At 42.1% G+C, this 22,370-nt stretch overlaps 1 protein-coding gene across 1 annotated transcript in view; it reads right to left on the bottom strand.

The window, feature by feature from the left end:
* ajap1 (adherens junctions associated protein 1) overlaps positions 1 to 13,221 on the bottom strand; it is a gene marked incomplete at both ends in the record, with an annotated part of 55,111 nt that extends 41,890 nt beyond the window's left edge. Inside the window, one exon of the mRNA XM_080764222.1 lies at positions 13,193 to 13,221. Within this exon, the coding sequence (XP_080620348.1) occupies positions 13,193 to 13,221 (29 nt within the window). The remainder of the gene's footprint in view (positions 1 to 13,192) is intronic.
* Between the last annotated feature and the right edge of the window lie 9,149 nt (positions 13,222 to 22,370).

Raw genomic sequence — 22,370 nt, forward strand, 5'->3', positions numbered from 1 at the left:
GCCCCAAAAATAGCTGATCTACAAGCTCACAACGCGTCGCAGTGTAAAATAGCAGATTTACAGTATAGATCAGCTATTTTCACTGTTTTTGTCCAAAAGTGCCCTCTTACGGAATTTCAGCCCCTGCCTCTCTAACACTCTCTGCACGTCTCTGATGAGGTAGGTGGCCGTTTCCACTACTCCTTTTAAGACCTGAGGACCTGAGTCTACAAATGTCTTCTAAATCATGATAAACCTTTTCTGATAAACCTGTTTTTATGTCAGTGGTTCTAAAAGTTTTACATGCCAAGGACTCCCAAAATGATATGTATTTGGCCCCATCACAGAATACTTTGTCCAAGGACCACCAGAGACCAAAGATTTGAGTTAAAAGCGTTCGCTGTGAAAGAATATATATTCAAAGATTTGCGCCACGATTTTTCAACCGGGTGCCGTGCTACGAGCTTGTAGATCTGCTATTTTTCAACAGCTAAAGTTAAAAATGATGGTTAAAATAAGTGGTTAAAAACTAAAGTGACACAGATCCGTTCCCGTCCTAAATGTTTTAAATTCAGCAGCATATCTGGCACCTGGCCTCCATATCACGAGGGTTTGTTACAGCACAACATGTCCCCTGTCTGAACACGCACTGCATACAGCACAGCCCCCCTCCTCTCAAGACCATTAACAGGGCCCATGAAACGGCTAGCTAGAATGCCATAAGCCAGAAAAGAAAAAAAAAGAAAGCTAGGCAGGGACTCACATACAGTATATTAATTTGCATTTATGGTAGCCAATGAGACTACTCCCTTAAAAACAGTTTTTAGTTGCCAGAGGAATGCAAAAAATCCAGCCGCCACCGTCCCTCTATACCAGAAATCACGTTGGCTGGGCCAGGCCACAGTGGTGTAGACTAGGATAGTGATGTTGGCTGGGCCAGGCCAGACTGGCTTGGTGTAGACTAGGATAGTGATGTTGGCTGGGCCAGGCCAGACTGGCTTGGTGTAGACTAGGATAGTGGCGTCATTGAGGGGGCATAAAACAGGGCTGCTATTCATGCAGCCCTGGAGTGTGACAAGCTGGAGTTTTAAATGCATTGTTTTCATTTGCAACTCTCTCATCTAAACGGCGCTGGGCCAGGCTATACCTACAAAGCAGCTTTTTGTCATTGTTGGGGCAGATACTTTAATGGTGACGTTCAGTAGCCTGCAATACGCAATAAATTAACTTAAACATTGATTTTGATTTCATGGGGCCTTTAACCACATGAACCATACAGTAATACTATCACTATTCTGGGGTCAAACATTTTGTGAAAATAGCAGATTTACAAGCTCACGGAGGTGCATTCATTGTTGCTTTTAGCTATGCTATTTTTTGGCTAAGATATTTAGTTTATAGAGAAAAAAGCAGGGACCCCAGGGGTGATTCCGGTCAACTTAAGTGCATGTGTTTAACTGGTTACGAGCAACTGATTATAAGAGGGAATCCACCATTATTCCATCACTTGATAACCTCTGGACTGAATGAATTCACATGCTTCCTGTAGTTTTAGGAGACATAATGAGAGCAGAGACGAATGAATAGGTCGGCTAGGATCATTCATAACACACTATCAGACGCTAACAATGACAGTGGTCTGATTAATAAAGCCAGAAAATAATATAACATTAGGACATCTCCAGGGACATCAGCGCCTTATCTCTCATAATCCCCAGTGAGTGTCACATTGTGGCACTGATTCCAAATAGGCCATTAGTGAAACAGTCTATTGGTATTTCAGTCCTCTTGTTCTGGTTCTGTTTCTCTATACGGCACACTCTTTGACTCATTATATTTTTCCTTGTGTGTGCTATTTAAAATGATCGACATTAGCAGCGGGCTCCGACAGACTCCATCATCTCTGCAGGAATAACAAGATGATGGGACACTGCGTGGGTTTCGATCTCACAGCTGTCTGCCATTCTAGACTCGGAAGGGCTCTGGTACTTTCTCTTGCCTGACTTGAATCGCATTAACCAGAAATAATAATAACAATAAAATAAATAATCATAATATGCAAAATATGCATGAAATAATTTGAGAACGGCCTGCGCTTGCTCAAAGGAAGTCAGAACATGCCGTATGCGACATATATGTGTGCTGTTGAAATTGCTGTTGAAATAAGTATTAGCTTTTCCTTTTCATGGGGTAAAGCAGGGTTCCTGAAGGACTGTGAGCCCTTTGAGTCTCCATTTGGAGACTGTTGAATCTGCCTTTGTTGGAACAGAGGAGGGCTCTATGTGTGCTCGAGCTCTTAGAATAAGGGAGAAGGCAAATATAACCCAACGCATGTCCTCACACACAGCTTGAAGCTGCCACGATCAGCCATTTGGAAACGTCATATCCAGTGGACTATATTATATTCCCATAGCATAATTTCAAATTATGTCAAACTAATCACTAATGAAACTGAGCTGTTATTGAGTATGCCAGACACACACTTAAGACGTCTTAGGCCATTTAATCCATACAAGGATGTAGGACACTTCAACGTTTGAGGGGGGCACAGGGTGCATATTAACATCCCCCAAAACCGGTCCTGTGGTAAATGTTCACAATGTAAGTCACACTGCAGACTGGAGAGAGCTCTATAACCACAAACGAAAGGGTCATAGAGGTTTTTAACCCTGACTACGTCTCATCATACCATCATATGATGATGACGTATAAATGGTGTCCTGTGCAGATCTACGAGCTTTTTCAGCAACAGCACGCAACAGTGAAGTATACATGAGGCTAAAAATATCAATGCCAGGGTTCTGACTCAGTTATTTACTGAAGTAATAAAAGGCGATGAACCGTGCAGCTCAGCTATGCACACCTCTAGGCATAGTTTATAATGACTAAATAATTCAGTGCTTCCAAGTTACAATTTCTCCCCCTGACAGACAGAACAAGAAAATAAGTCAGTGTTTACATTTGTTTCCTGAGCTGGCTTATCTAATCTAATCTTATCATATCCTCTTATAATTAATACAGACAAAAACAGTGGAACAGCAGATTTAAATTGGTTAAGTCAGTCTGTCTATATATACCAATGAAAAGCCAATTATATGATATGAATGAAGTGGATGCATTGGAACATACTGTAGGTTGTTTTTTTTCTTCTTTTTTAAATTGACTGAAAATGTGCATTATAAATTATTAACAAAAAATAAAAAATAAATGTTCAGGTCCAGATACAGAAAAATTGTAGTCCAGATATGGTTTCTTTCTGACCTTCTCTCGTGAAGGAGAAAAGCTGACATACTGGGCGTACCTGTGTTCCAACTTCCACTGCATTTCTACGACAAACTGTATCGCCCCCAAAACATCTTTTCATCATAAATCAAACCATGCTATTTCGATTTATCGCCATTCTAGACTCTATAGACAGTGTTTTCAAATCCTGCAGCAACACCTTGTTGTGTAGGATTGTTGCTGTGGAGAGGACAGTATGGCGCTCCTCCCCAGATATCGTTTTTATATGGATTGCCTCGGCGGAGTCCTCTGGGGAGGTAAATATTGTATGAGATCTTCCAAGTGCTTTGCTTGTGTACAAAAGGTTCCAAAAGTAAGCCCTGCCACATGGCCACATGCGCACACAAACAATCCATGCCTGTAAGGCGGCGGAGGAGGTGACAGCAGCTGCTACTACGGAGCACTGTTGTGTGTTTCTGTGGACGGGAGCAGAATTTGTTGCAAAATACAAAGAGAGCGAGAGACAGAGAGTCTGTGTGTGCGTGCGTGGCTGTGTGAGTGTGTGTCGGGGTGGGGGGATATTCACGATGCAATAGCCGAGGGTGTTGCATCATCCTATTAATTACTCCCGTTGCACAATGTCCTCCATTACGTGACCCACATGCACACAAAGATAAGCTGGGCTCTGAGGGGCTGCATGGGAACAGCACAAGGAACGAGCCCCACTGATGGCACTCCGACTCAACTCTGATTCAGACCTTTTACTTAGGTCTCGACCTAAAAAAAAAAGAAGAGTGACGCAAATACTGTTTTTCAATTATGAAGTGGGCTTTTTGCAAAAGGAGGAAAAACAACGTGGCCCATTGAGAGGTGGCCTCCATGCCTGAAGCCGGCCTGTTAGTGGAAAGGGCCGTGGCTGATAAATCTGATCCTTTGTAGAGGCTGTATTGATCCAACAAAAGCTCACTGCATGAATCAAGTATGAGCTCTACGCCACTCGCTGCTTCTCCCGGGCTATAGGTTCCATGGATGGATGTGCCCAGGTGAAATGCTGGCACACACTCTGTTCTCATGTTGGCCATTAGCAGAGCTCATTATACCACACACCCGCTGGGTCTGCAGTTCCCTTTTTATTCTGGAAGGTGGCATATTAAACATTTCCTGTTCCTGTTTGAACAGGAAACACATTATGAAGGTGTTATGTGTTTCCAGTTTAAAGCTGCTGCTGAGTCAATTAAATGAAGCGATGAGAAGCTGCCGCGGAACAGGAAAGGTTCATGCTGCTACCTTCTGAAAAAGGGTGAGTGTGTGCTGGACCTGTCTGTTAGAACTCCATAGACTACGGCCGCCCGCTGAACCTGTCTGTTAGAACTCCATAGACTAGGGCCGCCCGCTGGCCCATGGTGGTCCAGTGCTGGACCTGTCTGTTAGAACTCCATAGACTAGGGCCGCCCGCTGGCCCATGGTGGTCCAGTGCTGGACCTGTCTGTTAGAACTCCATAGACTAGGGGGTCCGCTGGCCCATGGTGGTCCAGGCGCATGCCACATATGGGCTCTGGCCTGGCAGCATGTTGTGTGTCCGGCTTCCGTTCGTGATGACCTTTGCTGCACGTCTCTCCCCTTCTCTCTCCCCCTCTTTCCTGTCAATCTTCACTTGTAACTATCAATAAAGGCAAAAGCCAAAAACAAATCTAAAAACAGACAACATAGAACAGTACATACAAGACGGAACAAATCAATCAACTAGGAGTGTCACTGTATGTGTGTATTCATGTTGTACTGTATAGATCCCTAAGCATCTTCCACTACGCGTCAAAAGATGTGTGTCTTCACTGTCTTGTGGTCTATTAACACAATTAAAATCACACTTGTGTGAAGTGAGGCGTGATCTTTTTCTGTCCTAAGTGCTAGCCCCTCCTATATTCAGCTTTTAGTATAGTAAACTTTGTCCTACACAAACATACAATTCCCATTGACAATTAATTGAGAATTGTACGTCATAGTGTCTAAGCAAATAGGCATAGGCCCTAATTTATCAATTAAGTGTAAAATCTGCCCCAAATGAAAGTGTAGGTTTTGTAGTACACCCACGTCGCCGCCCAGATGGTCTAACAATGTCATGATTTGACCAATTTCATTACCAATCTCGTACACCATTGCTCACGAAAGCAAGATCCTTGACCCAATTACAGCCACATGCATCTAGCTTTGAATTAAAGTAAAAGTAGTCTGAGGGGAAGAAACTGTTCTGTTCCCCGGACATTGTTTTGGGATATTTTGGCTGAGATGGCTCTGTTTGTCAAGTCTCAAGTCAGTGTGGAGATTACCCGGCATCTAACTTGCAACATTGTTTTTAATTGCTTGCACACTTGGAAATATCCTACCAATTTCATATGACATGCCATTACAAAATATTATATATTTTTCACATGTAGGCCTATTATTAGTTTTATACATTTTAGGAGTGAATACATATGTTTAGATGCCTGTGACAGCATGTCAGCAGTTCAGACATTGCTGCTCCGCTTGTGTACGACAGAAACGTAGGACAAAACGTACGACAGCTCCCGACCAGACGTGATTTTTGTCCTGGCACACTTTCAAGTTCAAGGTTTTGCGGAAATGCGGTAATTTCGGCGTGCACCCATATTTTGGCGTACGCCAAGTTGATAAATGAGGGCCATAGTGTCTATTTTACGTCATGTTGATGCACGATGATAAGAGCACCCCTCACTTCACACGAGTGTGATTTTTGTCCTCACATTCCGTGCTCAGCCAATCAAATCATCGCTATGGCCCGGGGTACACACAAACACCCAAAGCTGGGCATCAAAAATCAGTTTAGTGTTTTTAAACATATCAGGGTGTACTAGACCTCGTGTACTAGACCTCGTGCTGTGGACTTCATAATCATAATCCCAATCTCATCTTTTTATTTGTACTATATTGTTACTAACAACATAAAAAAAACAGCCGTTTTCAAATGGAAGGTATTTGAATGACACTGTCTGCCTGTTCTGGAGTGGTGGCTAACCGAGTTGGACAATTCATTGGTGCAGATGAAATGGGTCTTTGCACTGTGCTAAGGGAATGACACACCTGCAACAGTGCTGTCTGTCTCAGCGAACAATCTCCCCTGTTCCTTCCGGATTCAACAGACTGAATAGTGAGCGACTGACTACCGTTTTAGTCGGTAAGCGTTGTAAATCGGCTATTTTCAGCAAGTGTAAAAGCAGTAATTAAGATGGCATCAAGGCCAGCCAAAATACATTTTAGTCGACTAAATAAACTGTAGATTTAGTCGACTAAAATGTTATATTTAGTCGACTAAAACTAGACTAACACTAAAACATTCCAGGTGACTGAAATGAGACTAAAGCTAAATGAAAACTATTTAAGAGACTATGGTCCTGATTCTTCAACGCGTTTACGCTGATATAATGACGTGACGCTAGCGGAAAGGCATTTACGTGGATTTCCCACATTAATTTGGAATTCATGGAAATGGCCGTGAACTTGACGCTCACGTAGGTTGGTCGGAAAATCCTACGGGACGTCTTTAGGTGGCGGAGAAATTTGCGGAAGCATACACTTGCGTATAGATTTATTCAGAAGGCTTTAGTCTTCATGCTGAATCAATACATTATTCCCAAATCTCAGATAAAATATGTAGGCATGTGTCCCCAACATATTGGTCGATCAGCACATAAAGAAATTAGCCTATAGCCTATATAATAAAAGCTGAGTGCACTTGTATGCCTAAATGCATGTATTCTAGGCAAGTTAGCCTAGAGTCCCATACAGAAACTGTCCCTGCAAGCCCGACACCTTTTCATTTATTTATTAGGATATTACTATAGCATGTGCGATTGCGCTTCTCACTTGACAGCTTTCTACTCGCAGTGCAACGCGTTGTGAGCTTGTAGATCGGCTCTCGCGCATGTTAAAAAACAAACTCACAATTATAATAAGAACATAGGCTTATCTGCATTCTGCACTGTACGAATCCAACATTGTTTAGTGTAGTAATGCCTGCAGTAGGCGGCAGGCCTATTGAAATTGTTTTGTTACGGAGCTCCTTGAGTCAGTTGACCACATTAGCCTAATGAATGGCATCAGCGTGTTTGAAAGTCGGCCAGTCATATCATAGTTTTAAGCCAGCTCACCTCCACTCGTGCTTGTTCACAAACATGACGGACAGACTTTATAATAATGTATATTGATATTGATCACATGCATGGATGCCAGTGCCACACACAGAATAGTTTAACTCACTGGATAAACTCACTGGATTATAATTTCTTCAGACAAGAGGATCCCAGGCCTACGAGGTAGGCCTATAATTATTCACTTATGAATGTATAGGCTACTGTTCTTTATCGCGCAAACAGTGTCGAGGGCCCATGCCCCCCTCCCTCTCTCTCTCTCTCTCTCTCTCTCTCTCTCTCTCTCTATCTCTCTCTCAAAAGACGACCTTTGCATTGACATATATCCGATATTTTAAATATCGGATATGTTTTACCTCTGCAAAGGTGTGAGTGAGCACCCGCCTTGGTCCCGAACTTAATTAAATAAATTATAATTATATTGCTTCAGCGGAGCACGCACCGTTGTAAGCTTGGAAATCTTTTAATTTCCTTTGGTGTCCTTTGATGGATTGATGTCAGTTTGTACATATATAGTAGCCTACAGTGGTAATATACAATGGTGCAAAAACGACATAACATAAAAGCCCTAACTGTCCTGCTCCTACATGTGTAGAATTATTAAATTAATAGAGTGCGGGCTATATTCATAGCAGTGACCGCGGCTGTGATTTCTTTCCAGCAATCATTTTTATTGTAATTATTTTGTGAAGACGCTATATAGTCTGCGGCTGCAAAGCCTTTTTTCTTTTTTTGACAGACGGATCTCAAACTGCTGTCTGCTGAGTCATGCTTGAAGCCTTTTAGGGTGCGATATGGGCGTGGATCTATGCAGATGAGGTTGTCGGGTGCTTTTCCGATCACTTTGCACCCACTGCATTCAGTATGACATACACCTGCGATACGCCTGCGTACCTGTGGTACACACCACTCTCTGAATAACACGTCATCTCAACGTAGCTTGATCGGACGGATAAATACGATCTGTTTCCGCCATGGTGTAACGGTGGCGTATTTATTTTTAATGAATTAGGACCTATATGACTAAAACAAAGAATTGCTGTCAAAATCAACACTGGTTCAGTGTGCGCGCACAGTGCACACACACACACACACACACACACACACACACACACACACACACACACACACACACACACACACACACACAGACACAGACACTCACACACACATGCTTGTGCATGTGCATGTGCACATGCACGTGTGCACATGCACATGTACACATACTAAAGTCACACAGCTGCAGAGGATCGGCACTTTCAAAGATGCAACACAGCCTATTTACACTGCAAATTAGGTTAATGATGCTCCAGAGAGGCCTAGTTAATAACCCTTGCAGAAGATTATTAAGATGGCACCTAAATCACATGAATATTGGAGTATCTGGATGGACCCTCTCGTCGCCACCCCTGCACTTAAGATCATAGTAAAGCCCTAGTAATACAAAACACTAGCAGTTCTGGACATGAATAAATTGTAGCCATACGGTTCACACAGAGGCCATTTTGAAATTATGTCATAATATGTTCATGTTCACAACTTTACATGTACTAACTGTTGTACACCAAGAACATAGAATTCTATGACACATATACTGTATGTGACATACACAAAATGAAACTGCACATACGTATAGAGCCAAATATCCAGTTAAGCTACCCTATCTTCACGAATCAATGAATCAAATCACCTGCCATTTTATAACCAGCATTCCGGTCATTTGTATGATTTGTTAAATACCCCTAAGTGCTTCTAGATGTGCACACAAAAAAGAGCTGAAAAGTCAAAGGAATCATGTATTTTCAGCAGGAGGCTGTGTGGACATCTATCTACACATACAGTATGCCCCTTCTCTCAAAGGCAGCTACAGCGTCTCAGACTTTTATTTCTTCTTCCTTTTCTTCGGTCGCAGTCTCAGCCAAAGTGTGATAAGATCACCAGTGTCCCTCAGCAGCATATTGGGCAAGCTCCCCGCAGGGCGAACTGAAAACCGTATGACATCCATGAAAGATGGAGCTCAGAGATGCCAGTCCCAGGAGAAGTGAATCCCCATAGGTTAAGACATCAACCAGCCATCTCGCTTGCTCTCTCTATAAAGCTCGCTGCCTCTTCCTAATAATGTGCTGTACTCTCTGCTCCACCCAGATGTAGAACCAGAGTCAGGGCAGTGGTACAGTAGATTACAGCACGGCGTACCACTTTAGGAAATATCAATATCCCTGGGCACTCCTCCTGCACATCCTATGCATTAGTCTCAACTGAGCCCTTGGGTCTACTTAGAACTATATATATAGATCTAGTACACAGTCTGAGTATCCCAAATAGTATAAGAATTAATCACCACTATTTGATTGTCACAATTTTCTGGCAGCATAGTATTGACAATTCTATACTGTACTGTACAGTATATGAATGAATGAATGAATGAATGAATGAATGCATGAAATATTTATTTTCGTGTCATGCTACTTTGGCCCATCCCATATGGGATTATATGACACATTTCACAGAGTACACTGAATACAACTGACACATACATATTTGTACATTATTCGAACAAAAGATAAAACAAAACGAAAATAAACATAACGAGGTCATTTTACATGTAAATGGCCCTCCTCCTCATTGACCAGAAGGAATGAGGCAAATGAAAAGGTGTACTTTTGAAACAGGCGCTTCAGTCTCTCGAAATCCTCCAACCATACAAATTCATGGTTTGGGTCTATCTTATTAAAAAGTCTCTCCCTAATGGAGTTGTAGAATGGACAATAAAAAACAAAATGCATTTCATTTTCGATTTGCTTTAGATCACACAGACTACATAGTCTATCCTCCTCCACCGTGCCTACATATCTACCTGTCTCAATATGCAGACCAAGTATGCCAGCTCTAATTTGGGCACACAAGGATCGTTTCTTCTTTGACATATTATACCGTACATAGTTTTCTGTCTCGTAGACATGTTTTATCTCACAGTATGTGCGGAGCTTTGGTTTACACCATATGGCCAGCGCCCATATATCCTTCACACCCTGAAAAATAATTTATTTTATTACTTTAACCTCTACTTGTTGTTTACTATAATAATGGTCCTCATAACCAGCTCTCGTAAGAATGTCGTACATGTCCGTAACCCATACGTCCCTGATCAAAATATCCCACTCAAGAATCTTTCTTACTATTCTGTTAGAGTTCAACCCCAGTATTCTGTTCCACAGACGTACCATGTGCACACTCCACCGTACCTCATTGGGTTCCCACCCCGTATTCCCCAAGATAGCCACGGTTGGCGTGAATTTGTGTACCCACAGGAAGTATCGCAGTGCTCTATTATGCACAGTCTCACTTTTTTTTAGGGTATTGTTTAAATTCCCACACTCCTGCTACATAATCCAACACTGGACATACACAAGCCTGGTATAGTTTGGAGTAGATATATAGTATATATATATATATATATATATATGTATGTGTATGTATATATATAATTATATATATATATATATATATATATATATATATATATATATATATATATATATATATATATATATATAGTATATCTAGATTTCCAGGCTACCTACCGGCATATTAAAACCACCTACTTCAGTTTACTTACTTACTTAATATGAATTGTTGGTCTTATGGAATGTGTTGCTCTATCTCCCTATAGGCATATTTTACCATTTGCATAATGAACGTTGTTTTTGTGCTTGAGTAGTCAGCACTGTGTATGAACCAATTATCCCAGACGCCTTCTAGCGAATGACCAAGCTTCTCATGCATGAAGTGTTTCTATAGCAAGTCTTTTATTTATAACCAATGCCCTTTCCAGTGTTACCGACAGTGGTAATGTAAAACATCGTAAAATATCACTACAGTATTCACACTTATTTTTGGCTATGATCCAAAAAGCTCCATTAGTGTTTCACACGCAGGCAGTGTTCCACACGTACACTGAACATGCACAGTGCATAAGTCACTGGCTTTCTGTATATACTGTATAATAGTGTATATGATGAACAAACAATGCTTTGTCTTTACATATTTTCTTCATAAAAAGCCATTTCTTTCGACATGAGCAGTACATATTGTTGAGATCAAATTATGGATTGTGTCAATGTTATCGCAATGAACAACAATACAAATTTATTCGATAGCAGATCAAGTGAAGAAGGCTAACTATAAAGAGTACGGCTCCAAATCCTTGACAGCGGTTGCCTTTCAGGCCAATGACATTCCGCATCATGTCAAACAATGACAGTAGACGTGTGCATGCAGAAATTGTTTCTCCTCTTTTGCCCTGACCAATCCATCTGGAGTTACGGAGACTAAATGCTTTTGAGCGTCTGCACAGCTGTTCTGTCACACCATCACTATTACCCTGCGAGGTCAGTCTTGGATATACAGTGTGAGTGTGTGTGTATACATGTATGTCATGCTTTATAAATGTTCCAGTAATGACCTCATGTGTGGAGTTTTGTTATAAAGAATAAAATACAACCATTAATTCATCATAGTAAAAAATAATCAAATAGGCTACTCATAATGACACATTGTGCCATATAATCCATATCAATTAGGCTACTGTGGGTCTATGTGTGTGTGTGTGTGTGTGTGTGTGTGTGTGTGTGTGTGTGTGTGTGTGTGTGTGTGTGTGTGTGTGTGTGTGTGTGTGTGTGTGTGTGTGTGTGTGTGTATATGCGTGCATGCGTGCGGGGAGGGGTACTGTAGGTGCGTGCGTGCATGAGTGTTTGCGTGCGTGCGTATGTGTGTGTGTGTGTGTGTGTGTGTGTGTGTGTGTGTGTGCCATTAGAGATTTTTTTTCCTACCATAATACAAATAACTCATGAATATCAAGTCAGTCAACATCACAAGCAGTCATCACAGGTGTTATGGTAGACACAAATAGAGTAGTCTAAAATGCGTAGTGAGTTTTAGGCCTATTGCAAAAGTAAAAAAAGGAAGAAAATAAAAAATATATATCCATATATTTTTAACAGTAGGCCTATATTCATTTATTATATTGTCATTAAACATTTCGATCCATTTTGGCACTGCACAGTTGCATAAGAGCAAATTGGCGAAGGTGGGGTATCCCTCAATTCAATGAATTACATTTCCCTTTATCTCCTTGTTATAACCAGTGGCAGGCTGTTAAGACTGCTTGGTGTGGCCTGACAGGGTCACTTTACACGACCTAATCCCCCTGTTTACGTCGAGTTATGATGAACAAACAACTTAAAATGCAGTAATGCATGTGATCCAATTTTCCACCTGTAGAGACAAGGTGCACCAACTAATTACATAACAAATCATGCGTATGCGCGTGAGAGAGAAGTGAGGGAGAGAGAAGAGAACAAGGGGAAAGGAGATCTCCCTCGTGTGTGTGAGTGGTTGTGTGAGTGTGTGGCTGCGTGCGTGCGTGTTGTTTGTGCCGTACATTTGGCGACCCCCAGCGTGCAGAACGCGAAAGTTTTGCTATAGGCATTTTCTTTATTAAAATTAATCTTGTATTTAATACCTCGGTCTCCTTATTCCCCGAACATTAACGAAGCAAATGAAGATAATGTAATACATCCTATATCCTAATAGGACAACACAGTTTTGACTGTAAATGCAATCGAATCCACATTTGCATTTAATTCCCACGGTCCCCAAAAATAAGCATGTTTCAACAGACGCTTAATTAACTCGCCATGCGGCGTATAGCCTATGTAATTTTTATTTTATTTAAACATAATTTCTTTCGAGATCGGAGTTCTATTTCAAATGGATCAAAAGAAGAACACTGTCCATATAAACTATATACAGTGTATTCTTACCTGCGTGCTATACACCGTTTTATCCACATATCCTCGACACCAGCTCCGAGTCAGTCCTCCAGCAGGTATCCTCCCATTTAGACGGGTTTCCACACAAGTCGATATAATAATATAGCGTCTGAAACACTCGAGTGATCGGATCCTACTCCAGATGTCAACGCAAACATTCTAAAGCCATAACATCCCTCGGCATTGCGCACGTCAAATGTACTCCAAAGAACGCAGCAGGCAGCGGCGCCCGATCCCTACTATGTTATAGTGGGAGCTGAGAGCGGCTGCGAAATGTTCAGATCTCTGTGAAGTTGTCAGTCAACTGTACTTGACAACAATATCTCTCCCCCTCCTCCTCTCTAATCACGGGAAATGATGTGCGCGTGCAGACAGCCGAGCCGTAGACAGGTGGTGGTCCTGCACCACCGAGGAATGATGACCACCAAACGGTGCCCTCTTCTTGGACACTTGCGTCGGTCAAACTTTGCCACATAAATCATTGAATTTTCACTCCCCGTGGAAGAAAAAAAAAAGTGTCAGAGAGAGATGTGGAGAAACGGCGTTGCGGAGGCAAGGTGATGATGATCCGTCGTCGGCATCCTTCAGTGGAATTCGGTGCTGTTGTGAAATGACATTCTTGTTGCGAGAGAGAGAGAGAGAGAGAGAGAGAGAGAGAGAGAGAGAGAGAGAGAGAGAGTCAGAAAAGCACCGTAGGGGTGCACGAGCACTGTCCGAAAAGACAGGCTGTGACACAAGTAACCGCTGGCCAGTACGCCCTGGCTATTACGCACATCTCTAAGGCCAACAAAAGGTATAGTTTGAACTAGAAAAGGGGTGGAGAGAGAGACTGAGAGAGAGAGAGAGAGAGACTACGAGGTGAGAACCGTGAGATGAAGAAGACTCCTAAAAAGAGGAGTTGTGGAGAGAGCGCGTGAGACGCGGCGGCGGTGGTATAGTAGGGGAAAATGAGCACTTGTCATTTGAGACTAGACTGAGAGAGCGCAGCGGTATCACCACCTCCTCCTCCCCCCTCCGGCTCTGCCCTCCTCCTGATGCCTCTTTCTCCTCCTCTCCTCCTCCTCTCGCAGACTGACTAACGACCTGCCAGTCCCGCTTCGACTGACACCAGTGGCTGACACCACCATGACGTAATTTTCAAGTTTCGAAAATAATAAATAAATAAATAACAAAGGGAAAAGATGAAAAGTAATTGTGTATTTTATTTATTGTATTGTTGACTTTCGGTCTTTCATTTCATTCTCTCGCTTAATTTGTTCTCGATTTGTTGCGTCTTCCTGATGCACTTTATGTTAAATGCAATTTTATAATATGTGTTGACCGCCTGCACAATCCACAATGGTGCCACAACTGAGCGCACATATACACACACAGTCACACACACGCACACACAACACCAGCCCTGCGGCTATTTGCACACACCTGTATGACAAGATGTATAGGGGTCAGCTCAAAAAGATATCCCATGGCATTAGGCTCAAAGACTCACAAATGGGGAGGGAGGGTCACGCTTCCCCTTTGCGCCCCAGGGTTAGTGTCAAACTATAGTGTCACCCCTCCAGGGGAGATAATAATAAATAATAATAATAGCTCAGATTTATGCATGTGCTTTTCTACGTATACCCATGCAGTGCTGCTTTACATTATTTTAGTGCTATGGAGAGACATCTTAACTCGACCAGGCTCAGCTGGGAAAGGCTGCTATACTGAAGAGGTGGCCAAGTTTTGAGTGTGGTCTTAGTTTGACAGGAAGCCAGTGTAGGTCATGGAGGACGGGTGTAATATGGTCTCTGGAGTGCAGGGTACTGACTGAGCAGGCCGCAGGCGGGCAGCTGAGTTTGGAATGTATTGGAGTTTATTGAGGACTTTGGAGGTGCATGGTGCCCTTTAGAATAATGTTGCAGTAATCATTCAAGCCATGCATGCATGCGTAAATGAGCATTTTGGCAAGCTGAAAATGCCATTATTATAGCGCTTATGAAATGAATGAGAGTGCAAGAGTGTACAAATGAGAGTGTAACCCCAACCCTGACCCCTATGGGTCCATTTGGTTATACACAACACACAGTTTAATGAACAGTATAGGCCTATACATGCTTCCCCTTGCACCCTGGGTGTAGACTATAGGCTATAGAAGCTTGGTGCCTGCAGCACACTCTCGTCTAACGCCTCGCGTCAGTATTGTTGTTGTTTCTCTGTGAATATCGCGGGTCCGAGTGAGAGACACACACACACACACACACACACACACACACACACACACACACACACACACACACACACTTTAGTTCTTTATTTGATTCCACAAATTACAATACATTTTTACAAGGAAATAAATATAACAGGGTTGACATGCAGTTCATGTTCACTTAAAGACACATGGCACCTCCTCCACACAGACAAACTGCCTATAACAGCCGAAGTTTGGCCAGTATTTGGCAAGTTGTTTGGCTTTGCTCTTTGTCATGCCAGCTATTCTTAGGCCACTCATGGTCAGTTTATGCACATGGCCCAGGCTTCGGAATATCAGTATGGAAAATCTACAGCGATACCCCAGGTTTGTTATACTTCCAAGTAATGGTTGGTACTTAGAATGTTTATCTTGGAATGCCTGGTCCATGTACAAGTCAAAGACACAGCCCACCTCCAGAATCAGGACCTCCATACACACACACACACACACACACACACACACAAAGGCTGTTCCCTAGCCCTGTTTTTAGGATTCTAACTTCGTCAGGAATTTTCAAGCGAACATCCGAACCATTCGTTTCTAATTAATTTAAAAAATAACCTTCGAGGTCCGAACCTGTGCTTTTAACCAGGCTGCAATTCATAAATAGATCCTATGGGGGCGACATTGCATAGACTATCAGTGAAATAAGGGTTAAGTTCACAATGGGTCCCCGGATTATGGTTATTATTAATAACATCTAAACATGTAAAATGTAACACAACATGAACATAGTACTCTTATTATGCATATCGCATTCTCGCCGAGATATATTTGAGTTAAAAAAAGAAAGAAAAAAATGAATTAAATTAAATTAAATAAAAAAAAAGATAAAAAAATTGAATGGTTCAAGCCCATTAATTAAGATTCGAGTGCCAACCATAACGAGCGAACATTCGAACCCCCGAATGTTCGGGGACAGCCTTAACACACACACACACACACACACACATGTGCGTGCATGTGTGCGAGAGAGAGAGAGAGTGTCCCCCTGGGCAGACCTTAGCGCACAGCAGGGGGGGACGCAGGGGTGCAGGACGCGCAACTGAAACCGTTTTTGAGGTGAGGTAGAAAGTCTGTTGACGCAAGATCACAATGTAGGCTATCTTTTGTTGTTTTTTTGCCCGAGTTTTTCAGAAGCTAGACTGTGCAAGATCTCAATTGACTGCATGGGCCTGTGCCCGAGTGGCCCAATGGACGCTACGCCGGTGAGAGAGAGAGGGGGGGGGGGGGTACAGCAAGGATAGAGAGAGGTAGGTAAACTACAGGGAGAGCGGGCGTTCCGTGCTCACCACAGTTCTCTGAAAGCCCTGCAGTGATTGGCCAGTAGTCGAGCACTTTATACGCAGCATACCCTGGATACGTCACGGTGTATGACGTTGGCCATCTGAACGTGTGACGCCCGGGATTAGAACTGGATACGTCACGGTGTATGACGTTGGCCATCTGAACGTGTGACGCCCGGGATTAGAACTGGATACGTCACGGTGTATGACGTTGGCCATCTGAACGTGTGACGCCCGGGATTAGAACTCCCGCGTGAAAGTCCAACATCTTAACCACTAGACCAAAGGGATATCCTCTGGACTGGGGGAGATATTAGACTTTTGAGGCCATCAGGCAGAGGCTCTGATCCACTATGCTACACTCACCTCCCTTTTGACCTCCTCCCACAGGAAACCCCATCCGGGTCAAGGAAGGCACCAATGTAATGACTGGGATTCAAACTTGGGCCTCCCGCGTGAAAGTCCAACATCTTAACCACTAGACTAAAGGGATATCCCTCTGGACTGGGTGAGATATTAGACTTTTGAGGCCATGCAAGCAGATGCTCTGAGCCACTCTGCTACAAACACGCACACACAAAGTTATGTGCTCCATGCATGCATGGGCACAAATGCATTTGCATTGTAACAATAGACTCGCAGTCAAACAGGTGAGCTCAGCTGTTGAAACTGTGCCGTTGCAACTGCTCCCTCCTGGCCTCCTATACAGTCTAAGAAAAACACTCACGAATGCAGAATTTGAATTCCCAATTGTGAATGTATACGCACGCATGCACGTACAGTCGCACACACACACAGATACACACACACAGACACACAATGGGAAGAGTAATACATCGAAGCTGCTGAAGACTGCTTACCTACCTACTATCTGCCTCAAATGTAGTTATGTACAGTAGCAGCTCTGTTGGGCTTTGTTTTGCTGACTCCCCCAATGGACCGCCTCGTTCAGCATTTGGTAATGAGTGCACTCTCTGTCCCCAATCAACAGTGAGTCAGATTAATTGCAGCTGTAAACATTATGACAGTATACTCGCCTCCCACCACCGATCACTTCATTCTGTACTGTAAATCCTCCGTTTTTACAGATGCTATATGATCCAAGTGGATACCTCCTGTCTCAGTGAACTGTTGGTGTCTCCCTGGCTCCCCCTCCCACGTACTAACCCTCTCTGCCCACTATATATAATATATATAGTCTCTATATAATCTGCTTCCGAGCCAATGAGTATAGCATATATTATATGCTATACTCATTGGCTCGGAAGCAGATTTGAACAGGAAAGACATATAAAGGTGTTATCTGTGTTTCCTGTTCAAATGTGCTGCTACTGTAGGTCAGTGAGCCGATCATGTGACGCTCTGAGGCCTCAGAGCATCTACTGTCTATAAATCAAGACAGTCTTTGCCTGGCTTCCAACGAGACGACATCGCTTATTTAACTCTAGCTGTTCGCTATTATTCTGTTGGTTAACTTTTGCTTATCCTTTTTGTTTATGTTTAGCTCCCTTCGGGAAGGAGTGTTATAGTTTTCAGCTGTAGTTCCTCCTCTGTTACCGGTTAGGATTTGGTTAGGCGAAGTTATTGTTTTGTTGTCTCCTCTTTTCTTTCTGGGAACCCACTGTAAGTTATACCGCTTTGCTTTAATATCCTACCCTATTCATAAGTCTACTGTTATCGCTATTATGAATGATTGCCAATATACAAAGTAGAGTAACTTCCATCATTTATCTATTGAGCCATTTGTATTAAGAACAACACTTTTGTAACTTTTATATCTGAAGTACAAGTAAAAGCATTTTCAACTTTTGAGTGAGGTTTGGTTGCGTAACAAAGGCTTTAGTTTATATCTTTTGTAACGTAGGTTGTACATAGAACACTTTGTACGCTCGCTACTTGCTGAAACGAGCATGAGCGAGGAGCCCCCTGGGGCGATGTAGCCTAGTGCCTCCATCCGGCTCCTCCCATTCAACACCCACACTGACAGCTGTAGGATTCCCTTCGCACTGACAATAACGGCCCTGCCGGTCCGGTTTCCCTCCCCTGAACACGGCCAATTATGTTCGCATAGATGCTCAGCCAAACTGGCTGCACTGCAGTGGAATCGCAGCCATAGGCCTCTGGATGTTGTGGCCAGGTACTTTATGCCCATGCACCACTTGAGCGCCCTACATACTGTAGAAACATTTTTTTTTTTAGAAACCTTTATTTCCTACTGTATGTGAATGCTAAGATTTAGTAGTTCATTCTTTCTTTTTTCCAAGAAACCTGGCCTTGGATGGAAGAGTTGATTGGTTATAAATCTCAAGCAGGTCCCTCCTATGACAGATTTGCTTTGCAGCCAACTCTAACTCCATAAGTTACTATTAGTTGAACAAAGTAAAGTATCAGTTATTTTCTAGTCAAATTGGATAAACACACAATGTCAAAGAAAGAGATATTCCATAGCTCTCCGGTGTACCTTGTCGGTCGCCAAAGTAATTCTAATCTAAAGCATTAAAATGACCCAAGAGCAATTTGGCAACAACGGCAAGTATTTTCAGCCAGTAATAGCCAAGGCTCTGAATAGGCGATTCGACCCTATCAGAAACATCATCACTTTAGTGAGGTCTCCAGTGGCCCATTCATTCTGTTAATGGCACAATCTGTACGTTTTATGTCCTCTCCCAATGGAGAGAGTTAATTGCAACTATAACACCCGGGATTCAAACGAGTGTCTCAAAATTCTATTTATTTTTATTTTATTTTGTATTGTACGTAAGTATTTGTAACAAAAAATATACTTAAAGTACACAATGTGCAGAATGTATCAGTGATAATGGTCAGTTGGTAGTGTTTGTGAGGTATTATGATGAGGGTATGAGTCAAAGGGGGAGTTTATCGAGTATTCATTTAGTGTTTGAGTGGTGCAACCACTCCTATAGACAGCTATGTGTGTGTCCCTCCCTGTGTCCGAGCACGGAAATTGCGGGGTTTTTTTCAGTTCCAAGTGTTTTGTAGCTGCAGATATCGTGATATATCGTTGATGAAATTTCATACAATATATCGATATATCGCAATATATCAAATATCGTAATAGTATCGTTATCGAGGGCCTAATATCGCGATATATATCGTATCGTGAGGTACCCATATCGTCCCACCCCTAATAGCTATAGGATGATAACATGAAGATCGGCTGAGGAAGTCCATATATGTATTTTACAGTATCTGGACGTGAAAACATCCATTAACACACTGTACCATATACCAGTAGATTAGTTAAAATAATGTTTTATTCAATAAAACAAGTCCCGGATTTCAGCTTTAAAGCACATCTAGTTGCGACGCATAATTTAATGAATATAAAGCACTTGCAATAAAGAAACATTGGGCAAAGTGCCCATTTTGTATTAGTCATTCTTGATTGCTCCATTGAAAGTATAGGTACCGGTACTCTACTATACAAGACCAACTCAGCGTCAACTAGTGGACTACCTAATTGTGTTTTAATATTTGACAGCAGCCATATGTCTATATGTGAAGGATTGATGGATTGTGAGAGGGCAACAATCTGTAATAAATGAAAGTAGGAAATGGGGAAAATAAGTTAACCACTTGAGTCCTATACTTTGTCATACAAAGAATAGCGAAAATAGCTAATCCACAAGATCAGCCTGTGGTCAACCAGTGGTCCTTGAGGCGGTTCCAGGTGGTCCCCAGGACCCCAGCTAAATGATGGAGAGTTGGATACCAAATGGACCCTTATTGATCTTTAACTCTTACACTGTCAAGAGTTAAATTATTGTGAAACATCTGCATTACCTCATTTACAAGAAGTCTCCACAATTAGAAAATGTAGAAGAATTGTGATCAATGTTTGGCAAAAGCATGGAATTGTAGACCAACTTATCAAAGACAACAACATATTCTATGTTTTGGGTCTGAGAGGCTGCATCTCATCAAATGGAAGGATGGTTGGGAAGGATCAACATATAATTATGGAATGTCATAACAGGTCAACTCCACAAATGGAGATATATGGTTTGAGGTCAGATGTAGACTTGCTGGCCGGCTCAAGATCTAGGTGATGATCCAGTGTTCTCCATGTATGGTTATCCAGGGTTAGATGAGGTCAGTGTCGTGATCTGCATTAGAGATATCCATATATGGTGGTGTGACCATATATGGAGGCATGGGTGACTAACTGACGGACGGGAGGTGCAGGTTTTCATAGTAAATGCAACCTACCGTCGCAATGTATACTGTCACAGTTAAAGGGAGACGACGTTGATATTTAAAGGTTTGAGAAATTCTGATTTAGGAGTTTTAATACTTTCTATCCCATATTCCCTTTTAACCCATTTTGGGCGGGAACCCCTTTTGGTGTTTTAAGCATTATGTTATACTTTAGCTATTTGCACTACATTTTCACGATTTTTCAAAAATAGCAGACTGAGCTTGTAGATCTACTATTTTTTTTTTAATCGTGAAAATGTAGTGCAAATCTTTGAATATATATTCTTTCAGAGCCAATGTTTTTAACTAAAATCTTTGCTTCTGGAACTACATATTTTTCAGATGGGGGTCGGCGGCCAATTTCATATATTTTTGGGGGTCCTTGACATGAAATAGTTTGAGAACCACTGACATAGAAATATAGGTTTTTTCAGAAAACTGTCATGATTTAGAAGACATTTGTAGAATCATTCCCAGGTTCAAATGGCAGGGTTAAATCATTCAATTCCTGCTTGCCCAGAGCAGCCTTTATGCATGAAACATGCTATATCGGCTGCAACAGTATTGCCTTGTGCATTTCATCTGTTACTGTATGTTCACAGCTGTTTTCAAGATACTGTGTGCCTTCCACAGTCCAGTGGTTTTGTTGATACGCCGCTCCTCGTGGTGAAACAACAAGATCACTGTCTTGGCTATAAATCATCATAATAAAACTCCACACCCTATCTACAACAACAGAGCCAAAATGCCATTTCTCATTTAAGTTTGCTGCCCTTATGTGCTTGTTAAAAGATACAGAGAGGACCAGACTGCTTCTTTCACTTAAAGGTATATTCAGGGATTGAACTTAATTCAAATATCACTTCTTTTTTTGTTTTGTGGTGATAATCCTCCCTACTATAGAGTGTGCTGACCATATAAGGAGTTCCTCCCTGTACCCAGTTAACCTTAGGTTTCGTTTTTGGCTGAGTGGCCCAGCCTTCATCCAATCAGGATAGAGAGTGGCCTTCTGCCAATCATGATCGAGCGGGGGCGGGTCTTGGTGTGTGTGCTGTTGGCCTGTCGCGTGTCCAATGCCAATCCTTATATAGTATTACTCAAGTAAAATGTTGAATTCAGGCCTTTGTAGTGTGTAGACAGGTATACCTGCATCAGATGGGTTCCTCCGAGGCTCTAAATGCCTAATTCATGCTTATTTGTATGGCGGTGTCCACGATAATGTGCCGTGAGCTTAACAATACTGTATAAATCAGACTTTAGACAATGATGGACATTGGACAATATTTAACACTAAAAATCACCATACTTAAAATAATTATGCAACATGTTTTGACAAAAATGATGAAATGAGTAAAGCAAATAAACTTAAAAATACATTTCCCCTAGCTCTCCTTCCTAATTTAGTCCTGCCAATTCCTCTTGAACACTCAAC

The sequence above is a fragment of the Protomyctophum bolini genome (genome assembly GCF_963924005.1).
Source record: "Protomyctophum bolini genome assembly, chromosome: 5".
NCBI lineage: Eukaryota > Metazoa > Chordata > Actinopteri > Myctophiformes > Myctophidae > Protomyctophum > Protomyctophum bolini.